At 38.8% G+C, this 24,504-nt stretch overlaps 1 protein-coding gene across 2 annotated transcripts in view; it reads left to right on the plus strand.

The window, feature by feature from the left end:
- The first annotated feature begins 2,729 nt into the window (after positions 1 to 2,729).
- Positions 2,730 to 24,504, plus strand: part of gpc4 (glypican 4) — a 50,118-nt gene continuing 28,343 nt past the window's right edge. The window contains exon 1 of one of the 2 annotated variants that reach the window (XM_057850797.1): positions 2,730 to 3,435. In XM_057850797.1, coding sequence (XP_057706780.1) covers positions 3,279 to 3,435 — 157 coding nt within the window. In that variant the 5' untranslated portion in view covers positions 2,730 to 3,278. The remainder of the gene's footprint in view (positions 3,436 to 24,504) is intronic. The other variant, XM_057850798.1, reaches the window with a different exon arrangement.

Raw genomic sequence — 24,504 nt, forward strand, 5'->3', positions numbered from 1 at the left:
CAGACCTTAGCGTGAGTTTGAAACACTTGGACTGTTTGCTTACCAAAATAACAACCTCCAATATGGGATTTCGAGCTGGGGGTATCGCAAGAGAATCAAATGTCTCCCACTGGCCCAAATTGTGAAAAATAAACATGTATGACATTATCATAACAATAACAAAAGACAAAAAATTAAAGTATTTCGATATACGGGTGAAAGTATTACAGTATTCACTTTATTCAACACATACTATTTTAAAGCCATTTTGACAATTTGCCAATCATGCTTTTTTCACCTGAATGAAGTGTGGATTTATTTTGACCAGCAAGCAACTACATATCAAATGTATACCTTACTCAGCCTGATTTGTGTTTATGTAGAGTAGGAATTTTGACTCCGTAGTTACTGTAACCCTAGCTGGATTTTAAACAAACCAAGATGTATTGAATAATAAAGACTGAGCTGAAACAACACCTCCGGACAAGAGCTGCCTCCAGTTTCATGTGATTAAATCTCAGTCAAGAAATAAATAAATATATGTATATTTTAAACTGTTACAAAACAATGTGTGTTTGTTTTCAACATAATCTCTGATAGGTCATCTGAATACAAGAAAAATGTCACATTTCATAGTTTCTACAATTATTAACTAGTGCATACCCCCCTTCCCATTTAGACTATACGGTATTTGTGTTTTAAAAAACGACGTGAAAAAAACAATACAACAACAATTTCAGACACATTATGCAAGGTTTCGAATTTCTCATTAACTCCTAAAACCATCAACTGAATTTTTCCCCTGACACAAATGTGTTTGGCGATTTTGTAGAATTTCAAACAGGTAACTATTGTTTCTTCCGTAACGAAGCACATTAGATGGTGCAGGATTATTGTACATTATCTTCTTCTATCGGTGAAATATATTTCCATGCCATTGACGACCAGTGTTGTCACAGATTACTTGAAAAAGTAATTTAATTACTGATTACGCCTCAAAAATGTAATCTAGTTACTTTACTGATTAATGTATTAGCAAAGTAACTCAGTTGCTTTAAAAGGAGTTTATCGCTTACATTTGACCAATTTCTTCCTCTTTGCTGCCTCAACATAAGAATGACAACAGAAAAATATCATCGTACGTAATTGACGTTCCGATAATTGAATTTAAAAGGGAAGATCAGAATTTTTCACATGAGGCTTAATCTTTGAGTTAGCGGGGGTTAAATTAGTCGATGGAGTTGATTTCAACCACCATTGACTCGTGCTAGCTTAGCCACTCCAGAGCCCTGAAACTAACAAATAACTGACAAACTTCACAGAATTTATTGAAATCAATTCCACCGACCAATTAAACCCCTGCAAACTCGAAGATTAATCCTAAAGTGAAAAATTCTGAACTTCCTCTTTAAAATAAAGATGTAGCCGTTAAAAAAAAAAAAGAAGTTGTAAACCAGTAAAACAAACAACAAAAATGAATGAATGAATGAAATAAACAAGAATCTTACAGTGTATCACAAAAGTGAGTACACCCCTTGCATTTCTGCAGATATTTAAGTACATCTTTTCATGGGACAACACTGACAAAATGACACTGACACAATGAAAGGTCTGTGTACAGCTTATATAATAGAGTTAATTTATTTCCCCCTCAAAATAACTCAAAATATAGCCATTAATATCTAAACCCCTGGCAACAAAACTGAGTACACCCCTTACAAACTACGCACATCCCTAAATGTCCAAATTGAGTACTGCTTGTCATTTTCCCTTCAAAATGTCATGTGACTCTTTACAGGAGTGCTGTCAGCATTGCTGCAGAGATTGAAGAGGTGGTTGGTCAGCCTGTTAGTGCTCAGACCATACGCCACACTCTACATCAAATTATTGTGCATGGCTGTCACCCCAGGAGGAATCCTCTTCTGAAGATGGTACAAGAAAGCCCGCAAAGAGTTTGCTGAAGACATGTCAACAAAGCACATGGATTACTGGAACCATCTTCTATGGTCTGATGAGACGGGCAAAATATTAAATGTGATGGTTCACTTACTTATTTTTCACCCTTCTGTCATTGTTTGCATACTATCCCCATTAAAATATGAAAACCTATAAATGTTTGGGTAGTTTTAGTTAAAACAAACACTGTTTTTTTTCATCTGTGTGATTTTGACAAAGATAAAATCACATTTGATGGTGATTTTATGCAAAAATGTGAGAAATTCCAAAAGGTTCAGATACTTTTTCATACCACTGTATATACAGAAACGATGATAGACATCCAATCTATGTAAGCTGGGAAGGGACGAATCAGTCCAAACGATAGGACGTCTATTGCCGTCAACGGCAGCCATTAGGAACCATACATAGATGAAAATATTTTTATATGAAAAGGGAGTATTTGAGTCAGATATAAGTCCCTGAAGAAATGATCAGATAAAGAACCACATCTGTATCTATTTGAGCCAGGAAAACCCCTGGTTTACTGTATTTCCAAAGGTCATCAATGTTATTCTCATCCATCCGGAACAATAGATAAAAAAATCAAAAAGTGAGGTCAAATGAGGGTCTTCCATGATGCAAATGTGTGATTTAAGACTTTTGGAGTTATGCACTGTTTCCTAGTGATATGTGCGGTGTTTGTAATGCTGGCGACCAGGAGTCTTGATTCAAGTCCACTCAAGTAAATCCCGGCACTCCTGCTCCAAATTCCACCCCTGGTGTTCCTGCTCTCCACCCTCTTTGTCCCCGGAACTTCTCCACGCTCTCCTGGGTGTCTACCAGCGCCTTCACCCTGCATCTGGATCTCAGTAGGGCGATTTTATAGTCCAGTGTCCTACCAGCAGAATCAACGGCCTCCTCGCGTGGAACAGAAGGCAAGAAAGGAAACAAAATACAAGACTCTTTTGTCGCCTACTCCCAGCTTGTGGTTATTACTGTCGTCGAAACTAAGGAGCCAGGTTTGGGGATTCTTGTCTGAAGTCCAAAAAGTTTTTAAAACTCTTTTTAAACTTTGGTTCGTCGCGTCTTCGTGTTTTTGGTCGAGTCTGGAACTCGACATTTTTCTTGAACACACGTTCTATTCGAGGGAATATCTAAGACTGGAAGTTGGACAGCGTTTTTTCTGTGATTTTTGCTCTCCCTTTTGGAGTGAATGAAGTGGCTGTTGTGCTGAAGGAAACCGACGCGTCTCCATGAGGAACGTCGGCGTCGCTTACACTTAGATTCCAACACTTTAGTACACTTTTTCGCTCAGCGATTTGGTCACTTGAGCTTTTTTGTTTGTTTGAAGCTGACACAAAATGAAGACGCTGCTGTTGCTGTGTGTGCTTAGCACGCTGGTCGTGTTTTGTATGTCGGCCACTGCGGAGCAAAAGTCAAAAAACTGCAACGATGTTCGCGCTGCTTATAGCTCCAAAGGCTTCAACGTCAACGATGTTCCCAACAAAGGAGTGAACGGTAAATATGAAATATTTCACTTTCTCCAACAATGTCTTACAAACTTGAATTTAAAGGAATGGTTTTAAACATAGGGGCTGCGGCCCGGTATTGGCCACAGAGAACTTCTGGTCGTCCAGTGGGCGAATTAGCAAAGTTAGATAAAGAATGTAAAATCTTCCACATTTACTGCTAGAGGTGGGAATCTTTGGGCACCTAAAAATTTGCTTACGATTACGATTCAGAGGCGCCGATTAGATTTTAAACCAATTATTGATGATCTCTCCACCCCCAGCTATTATCTGCTTTTAATGTTTCGTACATTAGTTACAAAAATTCTAGAAAAATAATCTTAGGCTTAAATAAACAACTATTTCAGTATCAAGTTAACAGTTCAAAACAATAAATCAAATACTCAAGTCCCCATTCTGTATCAGCGGCTTTAAATTACACTAAAATAATTTAATGTTGTGAATCAATCGTTAAAGTTGTTAAAATTGCTCCCATTATTCCATAATTTCCCTTCTGTCTACTTTCTAAGTAGAAAACTAAGTTTTAGAACTGTTCATCATTTAAAGATTGATTCTAGTCAAGATTTTGCCGATTTAAGAGTATTTTAGATAAAAAGTTAATTAGGTTCGCTACAACAGAGCCTTCTAGAGAAGTATACTGCTTTAAGATGGCGGCTGTTTCCTAACGCCGGCAAGTTTGTCATTTGGCATCTAGTTCTTTATACGTGTTCTAACGCCACCGTCGTCCGTCATTTCGCATCCAGTTCTACAAATATGTGATATCTACCGTAGCCTTATGTGGCTGTATGTTTGTAGCAAATGGGCGTTGTTTGTAGCAGCTGTCAGCCGCAGTCAGGTATTATTGTTTTTTTTTTTTTTTTTTTTTTATCTAGCGGCATGAGTTGAACATAATATTTACTCTCGGTCCGATCCTCATTGCATCCCGAAGACCACGCTGACTGTGTTTTAGTTCCGCTTTACCCGGTATAATTCAATAATCAGAATTTGGTTGTTTGTGAATCGTTCTCGAATCTTCCACCGCCGAATCGCAAATAATCAAAGAATAGGACATTTCGCTCGCTTCTATTTACTACTGTCGACAATACAAAGTGTGAGAATCTAAATTAAACAATTACAAAAACTATTTTGTTCTGATACATTCACAGAAGTGGTTGTTATTCATTCAAAAGGTCATTTTTCAAGATCCTATAGCCCTACATAGGGAAAGTGACTAATTTTGGTAATAAAAACAAAACTTTACTCCATAAAGACCATCTGTTCACTTGTGTGGAAATCATAGTTTGGCTCAGGACTTTAGCTCACAATATTAACATTTTGTGTTGCCTACATGACTCAAAATTAAAATAAATCAAAACAGAAACACACTTGTTATGGCCCCCAATAACACTCTGAAGTTAATTCGTTCTACTTTCATACCGCTTATACTCACGAGGGTCACAGGGGTGCTGGAGTCTATCCCAGCTAACTATTGGCACCAGGCGGGTACACCCTGGCAGGCACAGGGAGAAACTTCTCACTGGAAGGCCAGAGCCTAGGATTGAACCACGGATCTTATAACTGTAAGGTGGATGATATAACCACTCATACACTGTGCTGCCCGTACCCCCACAATAGTTTTAACTCATTGAGAAGGATAGCCATCCAATTCATTTAAAATGTGAGGACTAGCTCTGAATGCTCATCTTTCAGTGTTTCCCAGTCAAAATGGATTGGACATCTAGTGCTGTCAATGGTATTCAATGAGTTAAATGAGTGTCCTATAAAGGGTTAATCCTCAAAAAAGAGGACTGGCTAGTTTAAGGTGCTTCATGTCCATTTTGTGATGTGTCGTCCAGCTTGGCGGGTGGCTGGCAACACTTCAGTGCTATAGCCAGTAAATATAACATTCATTTAGGAAATACTTGAAAGCAATTCATAACAATGGAGAGGTATAATCAACTCACATAGTGTGCTCCCCACTGAAAGAAGCCAGGCTCTGTTTATTTCCAAGCTTCCTTAGTAAAACTCCCAAGCCGGCAGGTAGTGAGAGCAAGTTTTCCGGAACGTCAGTGTTTGCTCAATATGTTTTTCAAAGTGGTATGATGTGATTGTCGTTATAATCTACAGACAATGGGATGCTGTTCGGCAATATATTGATAAAGAGCAAGCACAGCCTTGTGCAAAGTTTGATAGTCTTCCATTTTTTTGGTCAAATTTGACAAAAGACACTGTCTTGTAAGGAACCTCGGATACATTTGGTTATCGCTGTAGACAAAAAAAATTAAGCCTGACAAGAACACATCCCCTTGGCACAGGTTATAATGAGTTAAACCATATTAATGAAAACAAATAGGGGTTACTTTTACAGTGAGGTTTGGAGTGGAGGAGCAAAGTTGGGGTTGAAATTCCGCTGTGCCCCGCATACCTTAAATCCCTCCCTTCTCTCATTTCCTTTTCATGGTCGTTAACTGAATATGCATACATACCCAGACTGTTGATTTCATTTCGGTCCAATTTGAGTTCCAGTTTTCCAAATTCTCTGCTTAGACATTCACATTTCAGATGTCAGACAACCAAGCATACCAGTGTCATTTTGGTGTCAACAACTGATTTACTAGTGCTTTTCATTAACAGTATCGTTCCTTCTTCCCACTGAACAAAGGGCATCAACATTTGCTGTACTTTGTACAATTCCTACAAACAGTGTTATCAACATCACTTCTAATGGAATATGTGCCCAACTGGTCATTTACTTTATAACAAATGAGATCATTTTGAATGGTAGGAAATTTACATTTTGGCCATTGACATTGGAATTGGGTGTAACTGTCAAATTAAAAGAGCACTTCTTGCATTTCATACAAGTCTATAGGCCTTTTTCTTTGGATTCCGACTCTGTGATGCTAAATGCCATTGACAGTTTCTCAACATTTGTCATGTTTAATTGTCTTTCACTGATGGGATTTTAAAGAATTGTCCTACTAAAGCTAGATTTATTGTACAGGTTTGTGAGCTACACATGCTTTTTCCTTACAATAGATTTCTCTCATGTATGTCTGGACAGACAGTCTAAATGAGTTCCCTTTGTCATATATGGAGAGTCATATAATTCATCCATAAAGATCTTTAAGTCTCAAGGTTCTTTGTCGTTAAAGCAAGTTGGGAGTGGCTGCTTCAACTGCTTCAAATGAACTACTCTAGAAACGTTTTATACAGTTAAACCTAGACAGACTAATAGAGGTGAAGATTGTCTGTTATTAACATTTGTCCGTTACATTTCAAACACCTCCATGTTAACAGTACTTTACTGTACGATCCAAACCGTAGTTTAAGCCGTTATTCTAGAATGAATTCAGCCTCTTTTATTTGAAGAGATAACATCTTTGCCAGGTGCTTGATAAGTCCTTCTCGAAATATTTACTGGCAGTCCTACAATTATTGTAAATCGGACCAGTGGAATATGACTCTTATAGCAGACACAGTATTCAGAAACCTGCATTTTACAACTATGAACATCTTGTGTTATTGTTGGCACGGCACAGCAATGGGGATGTTTGTTACTGTTAATGTTACTTTGGGGGCTTTGTTGAGTCCCGACGAGGTACAATAAAGATGTTGTAATGCAGTAAAATTGAAATGGAAACCCTGATTGCTTCAGAGTAGAGCAAATTAAGTGATGGACAGTAACAGCAGGCTGAGTTTTTGGATTCCTTGTTGATCACATGGGATCAGTGTCATTCTTATTCTACATTCAAGGCTTAATTTCTTACCAACTAGTACTACAATATGTGGTGATTCATTTAGTCCACTTCTCTTGAATCCAAAGTTGGGCATTTGTAAGACTCATGAGATAAATTTTAAACCTATCAGGTTACTCATGATAAGTGCGCTTTGTTATTTGTTACCTTTTCATAATTTGTCTTGTTGTTGGAGTTTAGCTTGTGGACAACCACAAAACTCATGCTACTAGGTCCCATTGCTACATTTTGATGAGGTTTGTTAGTTTGAACAATGTGCTCGCATTTTTTCTTGAATCAATCAAAAAGTACCAATGAAAATGTCATTGTGCTGCCGCAGGCCTTGACGCCTCAGTTATGGGACAACAGAGGGGATGATCATTCCTTACTTTTTATCAGCCCATTGCATAATCTCTGAAGTTTCTGAACCACTGAATGCGCGCTTCTACAGTAGTACATGGGCTTCAACGTAAAAGCTTTTCATATTATAAAAGTCTTTGAGCATTTCTCTGAAATTCCATGAATAACTCAACGTTTTAATTAATAGTGTCTGATATAGAGTCTCTAAATACTAGTGAAGGATCCGTGTGTATACAAAGTCTGTCAAGACTTTTACTACCCAAAGGCCAGTGTTAGTGGCCCTCCTCGGAAGCACTGCGGCCTAGTATTTTAGCTTCACTGATAATTAGCTATTAAACAACTAACTTAATGTTTTAAGCTGTAGGGAGTGGGGTTGCTGCCTTTTTTAAGGGCACCCGTCAATGGTAGTTTGGAAGCAGAGTTGCGTCTCTCAAAAGAGTAAGAAAGAAATAAAGGTGTTCACAGTCACGTCAATAAAAAGATTGTAATTACTTGCTTGAAGAGCCCCCTTTGGACTGTTGTCCCATTTGTGAGGAGTGATAATGGGGTGATTCCTGCCGCGTTTGGCCCTTGAAATGTGACATCTCCCCAGTTACTGCTTGGTGAGCCCTGAGGATAATTGAGTTGAGATATCATGAGGCAGAGGTCTTATGAACCCAGGGCACAGGGGGGAACCTGGCTTTGACTTTGGGCATCTAAAAAGGAGGGTGGGAGTTCTGCCACACGTGCCTGTCAGCTCCGCTCTGTCTCTCCCCTCTTATCAGCTTCCTGTGAACACAGCAGGGCAGCTCAGACATCATTGGCTCTCCGGATGCTAGCAAGTACTTATCATCAATCCAGAACAATACAGCAAATCAGTGTCCAGCAAAAGTATTCTATTTAATTCTTTTGAAAATGTCCACATTTGTGCGTCATTGTTATTCCAGTTTTTGAAAAGCTTCCATTTTTAACCAGTAGAACTTTGGAATGTTAAGTTTCCCTTCTGAAGCTCGTTTAATATGCTCCGTGTGCAGCATCAGTTTAAGAGCAGTTTATCCACTAAAGGCCTGCCATTCCATCGCTGCATCCTTTGCTGAAACCAAAACCTCTACAAATGGCCAAGTGAGCTAGAGATCAGTGGGGGGTTGATGCTGTGTGTGGGAACAATTGAGCACCCCCTTATATGCTAGCCTGCCTACCCCCCTCCTCACCACATTCCACACCGGACCACCAAGACCCACACATTGGGAACGCCAGAGCTGGGAGCACTCGGTAACAAAGAGTTCCGGAGGAATTGACCAAGGCATGTGGAGAAAAAGTGTGGCGTGTTTGACTGACAGAAAAAGTTTGGAGCAAGGCAAGTTGATCTAAGTGTCTGAAAGCACATATACAAGTATCATAATGTCTCTAGGATAATATGCTTTTGGTATAGCACACCTACCCTAAAATCACCCTTCATTTTTAAAAAAATTCCCTGTACCCATGTATTACATATTCGGAAAATTTGCATTACATGTGAGTCCTGAAAAAATTTCCAAGCCCCTGCACTAGGCATGTGCCGGTATGATATTCTTACGGTATGATAACATTAAGCCAAAATATCACGGTTTCATGGCAAGGTATTGCGATTACAGCTCTTAAATGTGTTACTTTGAGATATCTCAGTTTTAAAAAATCCATATAACAGGATTTTTATTTTTCAAAACATATTAGCATTTAGCAAATTGCAACATATGTATATTGTTAAGTTCAAATACATTTGAAAAATAAATGATTCTAAATAAAATTAAAATAAATGTGGTCATTTAGGTGAGCCTAACCCCACAGCCGCAGCTCAACATTATTACCATCAGAGCAAAAATAATTGAATTTTTTTTCATAAAAAGCACATGTGTATGACTTATATCATGTTTACATTATACACACTCTCTTTCTCAACACTGTTGCAAGAGAGAAAAAAAGAACACTTTTTTTTTTACCACCGCTAGACACTCTAAACACGCTGGATTAATCACTCGTAGCTGGTGGGAAACGTTCATGACGGTGTATACCAACCTTTAATTTTGTATAAATGCAAATCCATATGGGAGGTATTGCCCCCTCGGCAGCCACCCCCCGCAAACATGTTTTACATGTCGGTTGGCCCTCCTCCTCTAAGCCGCGACCGTCTGTAACTTGTCTGTAGCCAAAGTATTCCTAAACCAGAAATGTTTTTTTTTTTCGATATGGGAAAAACTTTCACCTCCTCCAGCCTTTGTGTAGCACAGCTGACTCACTGACACTGAACAAAAACAACCGGTGGGAGAGGGTTGAGCCTTACAGCTGCAAGCGAGGGATTTCTGTATGCATTTTTGGGACATCAAAAATAGATAATACCTTAGGGGTGGTAATATGGCGGAAAATTATTGCGGTTTTGAAACCTTGATGTCACAGTATACCTTGAAACTGGTAATCGGCTCATGTGTACCGTGCATTCATCACTTGCCACGTTTACATGGAGCCAAATATTCCAATTACAATTGGAATATTTGTTCAAACCGAATAAATGTGTTCCATATAAACACCTCATTCGAAATGAACAGGCCCAAACCGAATGGAATTTCATTCCGATTCACAGGGGTGGAATGTTCCTTTTCCCAAACCGATTAGAAGTAAAATTATATCATGTAAACAGGGAAGCGGAATGGTGTCTGGTTGCGTTCTTTCTGCACATGCTCCGTACTGACGTGGTGACGTCACTTGGTGACGTAAGTAACGTCACATGCAACATGGCTTCCAAGCACACGCACAGCGCACCCACACAACTTTTTAAATGAACGGCGTATCATTCTGAAGTTTTGTTTCCACTCGAAAAGTTAAAACAGCAGGTGATCTGACGATCGATCTCCATGTTTTGCAACGTGACGCTTTGTTTTGATTAATCTGCGCATGTCAGACGGCAGTTGTCAAACGTCCTTTCGGAATAAAGGCAGTCACATGTAAACGCTGGATCGGAATAGATGAAGTGACATGTAAACAGCTGATATGAAATTTCCATTCGGAATGATTTGAATCGGTATGAATAAAAGTCAGCATGTAAACGTGGCTACTGTTGGTACCTGACTGAGAATGTTGCTAACAGCTGGACAGTTTTAGATGTTAAATGGGTATTGGGACAATTGTTGTGGTAGTTTCAGAGGTTGAAGGGAGGTTAAATATATATGTCCAAATAAATTTTGGCCTTGATTTATCGCCTTTTTTCACATTACATAACAAGCATTTGTGATTCAGCGCTTTTTGATCATGCAGACATATTTTTACAAAGGCTGCAACTACTTTGAGTGTTCATTCAGCCTACAATGCATGTTCTTAGGATGTGGGAGGAAGCAGGGGTACCCGCATCACTGTGCCGCCTTCTGTCAATTTATTTTTAACTTACATTTCAGTTTTGCCATTATTTCCCCATGCAGCTTTTTTAATAAAGTGCGTACATCATTTTGGCTTTTATTAATGCCATGTGAAACACACATTTGGTGCTTTATTTGGGGTGTCTGCTGAAGTATTTTAAAAGCCTGACTAAAGCAGAATACATTGTTTGACAGCATATCTCCATGAAGAAAAAGACAACACAAAAAAGTGCAATTTACTGTATTTCCTTTTTGTTCTTGTCATTCTTTCCGTGTGTAAACACAAGTGAACTTTTTCAACACACTTTAGTGATGTAAACATTTATAATAAAGTGCCCATGAATGTATGTATGAATGAATGTAATTCTAATTCAAGTCAACCTAACAAAAAGTTTGTTCACAATAACAAATAGTCTATCTGAAAGAGTGCAGTAAGCATTTAGAAAATAAGTACATTGTGAGTAGAATTACTTCTCCCGTTGTCATAACAAATGTTGCACAACATTTGATTAAGTTATGTTGGTTAATTTAACTCATTCACTGCCAGCCCTGATATATGTACAGTATTGACAGAGTATATGTTGTGGTAGTTCGCAATCACTGAAGAATATTTATTTTTTAAAAATCCCATTAACGACAATAGCTGCCATAACTGACTGTCTTTGAACACGAAAGAAACTAGGAACAAGTTAATAAGCAATTAATAGATGACAAATTTAGTTGATAACTATTTTAACTCTACACACTCCGCGTTGTACAATCGGGGACGCCGGCGTCCATCTGATTTCTGTGGGCCATAAAGTCTGTTGTACTCGTCATAAAGACGTCCTTTTTGGCCAGTATATACCGTAGACCAGGGGTCCCCATCTGCCGGGCCGCGGACCGGGCCGCAAAGAAAAAAATAATTTAATAACGACCGCATTCTGGCCGAATTAACCCTGTGTCCCTGCTTAACACACCAATATCTCTGTCTACTCTAGATATAATACTACGGGATAGATTACAATGTTGTCATAGAAGTCCATTGATTGGACTGCTAGCAGTACATCTTGTTTGTGTATATAATATATCTATGTGCGCTTGTCCTCGATAATAGCGTATTACTAGGCCGCGGCGTAGCACATTTGTTCCCGGAAATAATTAGCCCCCACACGAGCGAAGATAACAGGAAAACAGACGTCTTTGGAAATATTTTTACGGCGAAAAGGATATTTTTACGGCGAAAAGGGCACCTGACGAGCCTACAACCTCGAAGACCCACGAACTGCTAAGGAGTGGATTCGTGACCCGTTTGTGAATAAACAGAGAGATCGCAAATGACGGTGACCTTATTTAAACGTACATTTGAGACAACAACTCTACCGAGGTTTTGGATTAAAGTCATTCTGGAATATCCTGACATCGTGACAAGAGCGTTGAAAACCTTGCTAACAATTTCCAACATCGTATCTTTGTGAAGCGCGCTTCTTAATTAATGTTTAACGAAAAGGCAAAGTCGTTAATGGTGAGCGCGGTGTGCAGCTGTTGTGTGAAGCTTACATGGTAGGATGAATCTGAGGAGAACTTTTCTACAAGTCCTTCCATGATCAAACGTAAGTTAATATTCCTTTCTTTGAAGAAAGTTTGTAGTGTTTACTTTGGAATCGCTGCATTTGCACATTTTGCGGCTATGTTTAACGTTACGCGCATGCGCAGAACCGCATCGTTACAATTTTTGATGGGTTGCAAAATTTGCCAGAACACCAGTCCGTGAAAAAAAGACCCAAATAACACCGGTCCGTGGAGCAAAAAAGGTTGGGGACCCCTGCTGTAGACGAATAGTAGCCATTTCATTCGACACCAGATGGCAGCACTGTCGAAGTTTATATCCTCTCTGCTGGAATAATCAATTTTGGTCACAACTATATTGAAAATATGGCATCACAATGATAAGCCAGGGGTAGAAGGTGTGGAACACCAGGAGAAGACCATCCAGCCCGTAGGAGGCGAGTACAAGCAGTAAATGATGCCGAGTCCGGTGAGGAGTCTCGAGAAAGGGGGTACGTGCATTCGGAGGAAAAGAATTTGATAAACAATGACATTGATCCCCTCAAAAAAGGTAATAAAATGGAAAACATATTGCCATTTCTTATGAACACATCAAAGATCCAATTAAATTAGATAAGATTTGAGCCCCTCAGACCTACCTTGAACTGAGTGACCCCCACTGCTGAATCAATAACATCTTGTGTTATTGCCGATTTAAACAATGACAGAAAATGTGTTTTTTCTGTTTGTAAACTGCTAAAATCAATTAAAAACCTAAAAATTCTGTGTTAGATTATTGGATTACACTATTATATTTTACTTTTATATGATACTCATGTTCGAATTTGATAATACAGTGTGAAAATGGCGATTCCTAAACAATAGAAAATATATAATTTTTCACTTTTCAGATCTACCCCCTGACAGGACAAAAAATCCCCAGTAGGCCAGGAGCAGGGCAAGAAGTTGAGCCAGAGGCATGAACAGGAACAGAGATCCCTGCCAGGTGTAGATGTAAAAGATAGTTTCATTTCATTGAAATGAATAGAAAATGTTATTTTTCAAGTTTCATGACAGTGTCTATATTCTTTACAAACTATTGTCAAAAAGTGCCATTTTTGGAATGTTAATTACTCCGTGCTCATTTGCTCAACGTCTTATCAACTACTTATCAGTTGTCAAAACCTTACTGAGAATTATAATTTATCAGTAATCCAGCAATGTGTGTGATTTTCCATATTTGGCATTTGAAACTCTTCAACTTTAACAGTTTATGACACTTTAAAAAATGTAAAAACTTTGGAAAAAAGTTCATGACACAATCCTTTGATGATTTAGGAATAAAAATATGTACAACAAGGCACCCCTAATTTCACAAAAATGTTCAGACTGTGGGGCAGTTTACATGGCGACTCTGCGACACAAAGATGCAATGACTGAGTAGCGGACTCGCCTCGCATGCATATGGTGTCGGCGAAGACGAAAAATTCTGAATCCTGCCTCCAAAGTGGAAGAATCCGATTGCGGGAGGTTGAGGGGGGGGCTTCCTCGGCATGCATATCAAAGACTCCTGCGGCGCGAATCCGCGCTGTTAACGTCAGCATTCGTACACGTCACACTGGGCATGCGCAACGGTGCTACTAAACATTAAAAACAGCAAATATGGCGGAATGTCGGATTTAATTTACTGTTTTAATAATAATTACAAATTAAATATGTTGAACGTTTCAATTTTTGTGCCTTTTTGAACAAAAGAAAAATGACGTTGCTTCGAGTGGGCGGGCATATTTTTTTCCGGGCTGAGGGAGCTTGGTGGGGTCAAAGTGCATCATTCGCTGTCGCCCTGTTAATCTGCACTGCCCCTTAGGGCCTGGCATGAATACTACATCGTTTTCATGCGGAATTGCGACATTGTTTAAATGGAGACGCAAATACAAATTTGAAAATTTTCATATTCTCGGAGAGTCACCATCTAAACGGCCCCTGTAACTGTATAGGGTTAATATTCGATGAATCAATTAAAGCAATTGGTTTGTTCAGCTCTAGTTTTTACAGTGCTTACTAGAGATGGGAATTTTGGGATACCTAACGATTTGATTACGATTCAGAGGCTACGATTCTATTATAAATCGATTATTGGTGCACCCCCCCGCCCCCTGGTATTAGCTGCTTTTAATGTTTCGTACATTAGCTACAAAAAAATCTATTTCAGTATCAAGTTAACGGTTCAAAACAGTAAATAAAATACTGAAGTCCCCGTTCTGTATCAGCAGCTTTAAACTACATTCATTTAATTTAATTTTGTGAATCAACTGTTAAAGTTGTTAAAATTTCGCCTGTTATTCCATAATTTCCCTTCTGGCTTTTGACATGTGAAAGTTTTAAAACCGGTTCATCATTTAGAAATAGATTCAAGTCAAGATTTTGCCGATTTAGCAGTATTTCAGATAAAAAGTTAATTAGGTTCGCTCGGAAGGCTCGCTACAACCACCTTCCAGAGAAGTCTACTGCTTTACGATGGCGGCTGTTTGCTAACGCCGCCGAATCTGTCGTTTGACATCTAGTTCTTTATACATGTGATATCTACCGTAGCATTATGTGGCCGTAGTTTGTAGCGGCTGTCGGCCGCAGTCAGGTATTATTGTTTTTTTAACTAGCGGCATGAGTTGAGCCAGAGCCGTGAGTTGACCATTATGTTTACTTTCGATCCGTTCCTCATTGCGTCCCGAAGACCGCGCTGGCTGTGTTTTAAATCCGCTTTACTTGGCATATTTAAATAATTGGATTTGGATGTTTGTGAATCGTTCTCGAATCTTCAACGGCCGACACGCGAATAATCTAAGAATCGGAACTTTCGCACGCCTCTAGTGCTTACTGCTGCAATCGGGCTACTGTGTACACGTCTTTTTTTTTTTTTTTAAACAACTTGCTCAAGCTTTTATTATCAGTTGTTTACTTGGTGGCTACAGTGCCGAGCTGTAATATTTTTCAGATTTGAGTGAATTGCTGAGAATGAGGCTGCTGGTGAGCAGATTTGGTGTCCATGAGGTTTTGTTTATTACCATACTTCATAAATTGCTGGACAATGAAACTCTGAACCCTCATTGCCATTACCCAACCTCCTGGTCCTTGCAGTCCTCAAGCTTCACTGGTGCTTGAGCACCCCTGTTTGTTATTGTTATTATGTTTTTTTATTTTATTTTATTTGTTGTCTTCAATTTCAGACTACTGGGTACATTTTGACATTCACTGTCAATTACTCAGTGCATGGAGGCTCCCAGATGTCTCAAGTCTCAATAATTGCCTTGAAAATTTATGGGGGTTTTAAGACTCTTACTCCTCTTAGGCGTTAACCATCAATCCATTATTCAGTTGCTGTTGTTCTTGAAGCCCTTTCCCAGATAAACTGCTTAGAGAAAAAATGGATCTCTGCAATCAATGTGTAGATCCCTGAGTAGATCCCTTCACAAGTGTTACTGTTCTGCCAAGACTAAAGACTATGATTGGGTATGAAACTTCAACGTTAGGGTGAGAGCCCTATTGGTGAGACAACTCCCTCACAGTTGTCATGTCATTACTGTAAACTGTATAAGGGGAAACAGATGATTTCAAGTTAAATAAATTCTAATTAAATCTGCTCTTGCATTGATTGTGTCATGATCGTGTTAGGGTTTTGTGTGTTTGGTTGAGATTTGTACGAATTGAAAGAAAAGTAGAGTGGAGCCAAGTTCTTGGTGTTTGGGTTGAAACCTAGTGCTGGTTCCTGGCCAGACAAGCTGTAATCCCTGCTAATTACTCCCAAGTCCTACATCAAATCACTCTGATGAGGGCCTCACTCACACTTAGGTCACTTTTCATAACTGTAATCTAAATACATTTCCTAACATTGCCCTAATTATTCTGTGAGGATTAATTTGAATTCTAATATTTGAGGAAGGAACAGGAGGTTTTCATTCATTTAATATTTTCCAACAAACAACCTCAACAAAAACCTGAGGCGGGTTTCTGACTGCTTAACATTTCTGAGTTTGACTCATGAACTGATGCCATGGTTAGAGCAAAACTGAAATGTAAAACATGATGAAAACAATGGCAGGATTCCTGCTGGCTAGAGGCAAAAGAAGCGCACACATCAAAGAATTTTTTGTTTAACGAATGCTCTGAGGTTGCAAATCATTCGGTCAGTGCGTTTTTGGGGTGATATGTTTTGGCAGACAAATGTGTTTAGCGGGAATTCTAGTTGTCCCGCCATGGCTTGAATTATCGTCATCAATTATTGTCAGCTTAGATGCAAATACACATTGACAACATTCTGAAAATGTTGCACCATTCATAACTAAGGTCCATAACAGCATTGTATTGTTCGGGTTAGACTTTCTTCTCCCTTTCACTGTCACTCCAACTGGTGTCCAGTGTCGTAAAAACCCAACAGGTATATCAGAATCTTTGTTGCCTCTTTGTAGTATCGAGCCTCCAGAAACCTAATCTTCTACCTGACCTCATTCTGCCTGAGGCATTTTGCCTGGCCATGTTCTTCTTTAACATCTGGCGGACTTGCAATTAGTATAGGATAAATATATTTGTTACTTAAGATTTGAAGTCTTTTGCATCAAACCTTTTCTAAAAGTTGTGTGTTAGAACTTTTTACTTTTTTACATATATAGTAATGCCATTGATCCATTGATGGTGTAACTTTATTTTCTGACAAGTCTGTTTGTACTTTTTTTCTTTAAGTTGTTTTTGTGTATATGCCATAACCTTGCTGACAGCCTAAGGGGTGGTATTGTAGGACAAGCCCGAAAGGTCTTGGGTGTCGTCTTTTCTCTTCCTCATCTCTCTTCACTTGTGTTAATCAAGCTTCGCTATAACTTGTTCTCCATTTGTCTACTAAACCTCCACCTGTCTCTGCAAATCTTTCACGTAACAGTCACTCTTTCAATACCTTTATTATTTTGTCTCACAAACTTAGAAGATTGAACTAGAGGTAAAAGGCAAAATGAAATATGTTGCAAAAGCAGTAGATCAAACGTGCAAAAAAGCATGGACCTTGAAAGAAATGGGGGGGAAAAGATGTAATGAATCATTTTTGCCTCATTATTGTGCTTGCTTGCAGGTTATTGTTAAAATTAAAGTTGATTATTTAGTAAACAGTTTTAGACACTACTCCTGGACATACAAACTGTTGCTCAATCAGTTCTGTTAAAAAATAATGTGCAGCAGCAAGTGCGTTAATCATTCATGTTTATCCCGAGCCCGTGTATACGAGTCTCAGATGTTGTGTTTGTTGCCCTAGGTCAGTGACTACAGTGCGTTAGGCAATGTTGACTGTGCTATGCTTGGAACACATTGATTTTGTTTTTTGTTTTTTTACTGAGTGGGGGACATTTATCATGTAACTGGTTTAAGAGATGACCTGTAAGTCATTGTCCTTTACGAATCATTAACCTATTTGTCTCAGTTTAGCACTGCTGTTCTTAAAATTGTAATTACAAAACATTTCACTTTGAAACCTATGAACCTTATCTGTTGCATTCACCCAAATATAGTCTTATGATTAAAAATGTCAAATTTCAACGCTTTCAGGTTAAACAAAATTCTGCACTGAGGAGCTACATTTGTCGCACGCTGTTTTGCACGCAGAGGTCAGACATTGTCTAAAGAATATTTCAAAGCTCGACTGTGAGGCGTTTTGAGAGTGGCAACAGAACAGTGGTAGACCTTTTTCCCCCTGATTTGTAAATGCTCACAGGGAAATGTGGGAGCAAGTTGAAACCCTGACAAAGCAGTGACCTGGGAAGTGGTGCAGGCAGGGAGCTTTTGTCCTCGGAGACAAAGCTGGAGATGCCTGCTCAGGACAGGAGAGGCAAACTGAGTGAGAGGCTGCTGTGATGTTGTGGAATCTCCCCAGGCGCTTCTGAGTAAATGTTCATGGATGACAGCATTTTGGAACACTCAAAAGTGGAGAATTTTAATTGGCCAGAGGCCCCAACTGGTTTAGTAATCTGTAATGGACTCTTATAACAACTTAAGAATGAGCACTTGCATGAAAAAGAAATATATTTTTAAATGAACAAGATAGTTCTTTTTAATGAATAGGTAAAACTGAAAGATTCACACATTGAATCACGCCCCAAAATTGGCAGTTCGTTGTTTTGAAGGCAGTTGCGGAAAAGTGGTTATCCTCAATTTATACTGTCATTGCCCCAAACCATGTCTTTGGTTCCAAAACTAAATATATTCAATCCAGACATGTCTACTTACAGTAACTGCACTACTTCCTGCATTTATAAATGGTTTTTGTTTTGCTTATGTGGCATGTTTCTTTACTAAGCTTTTCCGTTGACACATATTTCTATTTGGAGTCGAGCTATGGTTGTGTCTATTTGCAATTTCTCAGCCACAACTAGCAGTGTCTCTCAAACACTGCTAATTAAATGGCAGATTCAATTCCCATTGAAGAACTGAATGTATAAGGATGCAGATCAACTGTATGAAGATGTTTACTTTTAAGTGTGAAGTGTGAACCATAGACTTAACCAATTGACATGACACGGGAAACGGGGCCGATCCGTGGGATGCCTTTTTTCAAAGACTTCAAATTCAATTATTTTCAAAACCAAAGCTGCTACCGACCTAAAACCAGAACAGGCACCTACATTAGCCATATATGAGTCTCCATGACCAGCGGCATAAAAAAATTCAAAGTCATTCCCTTATAAAATCCCGATTATTTTTTTATTAGTATAACAAAACTTCAAATGGCTATATAAGTCTCAGATTTTACACTAGATGCACAAAATTCACTAAATGCAGAGAGAATCACCTATATTTTCAGGATCAATAGCAATATTTAACATATAAGTTTTTGACCAAAATAGCAACTTATTTTTTTGTTATTTACTGCAAGTTTTCACAGCTAATAAATCACTCAATTTAACATCAGAAACTTAATACTTGAGGAAAACATGCAAAATCAATTACAAGTAATATGTAAAATACATTATTAATAAATTCTATATACAATCACAACTTATTATAGAAAAGAATAGCCCCATTATTATCATTATACACTCTATACTGTTAGCGAATGAGGCTGCCTGACGTAAGTAGAGCTTTTCTGGTTAAAATTCTTGTGAATAAATGCTTAAATCCCTGAATTCTTTATAGATATGGACGTAAAACAGTCTCGATTCTTGGTTAAATGCAAAAAAAAAACAAAAAACGTGCAGGTAGCATTTATTTTACATAAATATGGCGAACAATGAGCCTAGTCAGTTACGAATATTAGCCGCCTCCATGTGTAACCGAAGAAGAAAATTCTTGCGAATAAATGCTTCAATCACTGAAATCTTTATATATACAGTGGGGAGAACAAGTATTTGATACACTGCCGATTTGGCTGATTTTCCCACTTGCAAAACATGTAGAGGTCTGTAATTTGTATCATAAGTTCTCTTCAACTGTGAGGGACGGAATCTAATACAAAAAAAGGGAAAATCACGTATGATTTGTAAATAATAAATTTGCATTTTATTGCATGAAATAAGTATTTGATACATCACAAAAATCGAACTTAATATTTGGTACAGAAACCTTTGTTTGCTATTACAGATACCAAACGTTTCCTGTAGTCCTTGACAAGGTTTGCACACACTGCAGCAGGGATTTTGGCCCACTCCTCCATGCAGATCTTCTCCAGAGCCTTCAGGTTTCGGGGCTGCTGCCGGGCAACACGGCCTTTCAGCTCCCTCCATAGATTTTCTATCGGGTTCAGATCTGGTGACTGGCTAGGCCACTCCAGGACCTTAAGATGCTTCTTACGGAGCCACTCTTTAGTTGCCTTGGCTGTGTGCTTTGGGTCGTTGTCATGCTGGAAGACCCAGCCACGACCCATCTTCAGGGCTCTCACCGAAGGAAGGAGGTTGTCAGCCAAGATCTGGCAATACATAGCCCCATCCATCCTCCCCTCAATACGGTGCAGTCGTCCTGTACCCTTGGCAGAGAAGCAGCCCCAAAAAATGATGTTTCCTCCTCCATGTTTCACGGTTGGGATGGTGTTCTTGGGGTTGTACTCATCCTTCTTTTTCCTTCAAACACGACGAGCCGAGTTTAGACCAAAAAGTTCAATTTTGGTCTCATCCGACCACATGACCTTCTCCCATTGCTCCTCTGGATCATCCAGATGGTCAGTGGCAAACTTCAGACGTGTCTGGACATGCACTGGCTTCAGCAGCGGGACCTTGCGTGCGCTGTAGGATTTTAATCCATGACGGCGTAATGTGTTTCCGATGGTTTTCTTCGAGACTGTGGTTCCAGCTCTCTGCAGGTCATTGACCAGGTCCTGCTGTGTAGTTCTGGGCTCATCCCTCACCTTCCTCATGATAAGTGATGCCTCACGAGGTGAGATCTTGCGTGGAGCCCCAGAACGAGGCAGATTGACCGTCAACTTGAACTTCTTCCATTTTCTAATAATCGCTCCAACAGTTGTTACCTTTTCACCAAGCTGCTTGCTTATTTTCCCGTAGCCCATCCCAGCCTTGTACAGGTCTATTATTTTATCCTTGATGTCCTTAAACAGCTCTTTGGTCTTGGCCATTGTGGAGAGGTTGGAGTTTGTTTGTTTGAACATGTGAACAGGTGTCTTTTATACAGGTAACAAGTTCAAACAGGTGCAGTTACTTCCGGTAATGAGTGGAGAACAGGAGGAGTTCTTAAAAAAGAATTAAGAGCCGAAATATTTACTAGTTAGTAATGTATCAAATACTTATTTCATGCAGTTAAATACAAATTTATTATTTAAAAATTATACAATGTGATTTTCTGTATTTTTGTATTAGATTCTGTCCCTCACAGTTGAAGAGAACTTATGATACAAATTACAGACCTCTACATGGCTTGCAAGTGGGGAAAACCAGCAAAATCGGCAGTGTATCAAATACTTGTTCTCCCCACTGTATGGACGTAAAACTGTCTTGATTCTTTGTTAAAAGAGCTAAAAACCGGACAGTTACGCATCTACTTTACGTATATATGTCGAAGAATGACGCCAATGCCGTAGCGGTTCCCATTCTCCCATTGATTTTTTTTCACGTTTCAAAATGCATGCATGGTACGAACATTATAATATTTACCTTGAATCCTCCAACAAATTACTCCTGAGACAATCCTTCCTGTTTGTATTCGGTACAGCTTTCGAAGTTCTTCAAAAATCCAAGCTTATACCCGGCTTTGACAGGACTGCGTGCCATCTTCGGCTGACTATTACTAAATGAAGCTTCAAGCTCGGCCCCCTATGGTAAGGCGTGACGCAAAGAATTTACGAAGTGTCAGGTCAAGAGGTAATGAAGACTCTGTGTGAACCTTAAAAGATCCCGCTTTTTTTGATTGTTGACACGCTCTGACTAGTAATGAATAGAGTCATGGGACAGCTGTACTGCTTTTCAGCACGTCTTTGGAATGTCTCGTTCAGTGCAAGTCATCCAGATGAACACAGGAAGCTGATCTGAAGTCAGATAAGATATCGTATACATTCGAAATTAATATCTGCCATTAGCCAACTATTACAATAGCAAAGCTACAGTATATTTATATGTGCTTGGTTAGTATTAGTAAGCACTTGTCACTTGAAACACTTGACAGAAAGTAAAGTAAGGGACAAACCTTGACCAAAAAGAAAAAAAGACTGATTGAAGGGCACAGTTCCAGCACATTCTTGCGCTTTTGGACCTTTTGTGAAGCCGGACTGAAACTCCTTTTTGGTTTTGGCATATGGCTATAAACTTGTTATTACACTACCTTTTTAATTGGGTAATGTGTGGCGACATTGTAGGTGGAAGCACTGTCTTACTTTCATTATCTTCATATGATCAGCCCTGTCTCCGATAAAGCTTGTAAAATGTAATCTCTTTTTTGGTGATTCAGCCCCTATTCTTGTTACACCCAATTATGATGCATATGGAGGGTGTAAGATAGAAGCAATGTGGGTGTTGCTGTTGCTCTACTTTGGCTGCAGAGATACGATTGAAATTATGTTTCTCACAAATGCTGGAAAATTTAGAAATTAAGTAGATCTTGGAAAATCTCAATTGGAAATGTGCACAAGACATGTCATCTTTCTTCAGCAATGGCTGCCATTGGGCCCTCAAGCAATAGTCTGTGATTGTACCAGGTGGCTACCTGATGTGAATACGTGGGTGTCTGAAACATTCTCTCGCCCCGGGGTTACGCTCCAAGGTTTTAAAATAGTCATCCGTCAACTCAAATCCCTTAGTGAGGTTTTTGCTATACTTGAAAATAATATATTATACTCCTGCTAACGGTAATGCTATAGCTGAATTTTATGGCATGAAATGTTGGTCTGAGCTCGTGCTTCTGAGGTTTCTGATGACGCCACTTTATGCTTTGACTTATGCAAGTTTTGTTTTTATGTCTCTAGAAGTTACTCTTGGGGGAGACCCCTATACTTAACAGTTCACAAACATGGAGCCTTCTAAACAACTATTATTCTTTTCCTCATTAAAGGTTTGGGTTTAGTTTCATCTTGACACATCCAACATGAAATGAAATTATGGCTTTTCCAAAGTTGTTAAAAAAACTGCTAAGTAAAGCCTTTTGAGATGGCGCTTTGAAATAAAGTTGTTTTTTTGTGGGCTGAATAATGATTGGACATAAATCAGTGACTGAATGCCAATGTAAAATATTCCGCATACTGGAAAAAATACATGAAAAAATATATATAGGCAGACCACACTAGAACGTGATGGAGGGCATAATATGAATAAAAGAAACAACCCAAGAAATCAACTTAAGGTTATTGGTAGTGATGTACGCTACGACGTGAAATATCGTAAATGATATAAAACTACATATCGTCATGAGGATCTTATTCAGCCAATATCGTGTTATGTTTGGCAGAAAGTAAATGTACAAGCCTGCAGATCATATGCACTTACTGGTCACAGTTTAAAACATCAGCTATATTTAAAGGGAAATCTAGATGCCTCCAAACAAACATTCTTGGTAGAGGAGAAATGATTAATCAACATGAATCAATGATGGATCTGTGTTGTGTATGATCCAAGTGCACTGGTACCTTGACATTTCCTCTTACCTGGTTTGTAAGTGGAAATGGTCGTATGTCGAGCGGGATTTTCCCATAAAAATACATTATAATTGGATTAATTTGTTCCATAGCCTGAAAACCTATGCTAAATCCTTAATAAATACTGCCAGTACAATTAGAAATAGCGAAACAAATAAATCATAAATACAAATCGGAATCATAATAATAATGGAATGAATCGGGTTCTAATGTGGCAGTTGTGTTTTGCATGCTGTTTCTGACTGCACCGTGTGACTGACGAGAGTGAGAGTGGTGCGGAAGAGTGAGAGATTTTTACTCTCTTTTCATCTCGTTGTTGGCGTCTGTTACAGCGGACATTAGCCTTATTGTGTTGCACAGGTTCTGAAATAAATAATTAAAAACCTGACGATTCCGGCAACTTCCTTGCCGATGTTACAATGAGAACAATAAATCGGAAATAAAAAAGTGTTTTTATTGTCCCCTTAACTTAAAGACTAGCGAATGGAGGTCAGAGGAAACCGAAGTACCGTCGAAGTAAACTCCCTGTTGTTGATAGCAGTTTAATGTTGAACAAATCTACCTTACTTTTTAGCACATCTATTTATGTATATTATAGATACAGTATATTATTATGTTAGATATTTAGATACTCCCACTGTTATCCTGCTATAATGTCATAATAATTGTATCTTGAAAAATAAACGCCATTAAAACCCTGGTGACCCAAATGTTTACTGGTTCTCATACAATGTTAATTTATTTAAGCTATTATCTCGCAATATCATCAATATTCTGTTCTGCTTACAGAGGTTAGTTGTCAAAAATGAGTATGACATGAATATACTTTAAGAATATTACTTATAGCAACAACAACGCAACAACATCATAGTCAAAATGGTAGATCAACTCGAGGGACATTTGACCTGTTATAAACCTTTGGATATCAATTTGACGGGGAGTGCAAATCGACAGAATACCGGCCATTAAGGCTGTCCCTATCACATGTT

This window comes from Corythoichthys intestinalis, chromosome 11 (genome assembly GCF_030265065.1).
Source record: "Corythoichthys intestinalis isolate RoL2023-P3 chromosome 11, ASM3026506v1, whole genome shotgun sequence".
NCBI classification, from domain to species: domain Eukaryota; kingdom Metazoa; phylum Chordata; class Actinopteri; order Syngnathiformes; family Syngnathidae; genus Corythoichthys; species Corythoichthys intestinalis.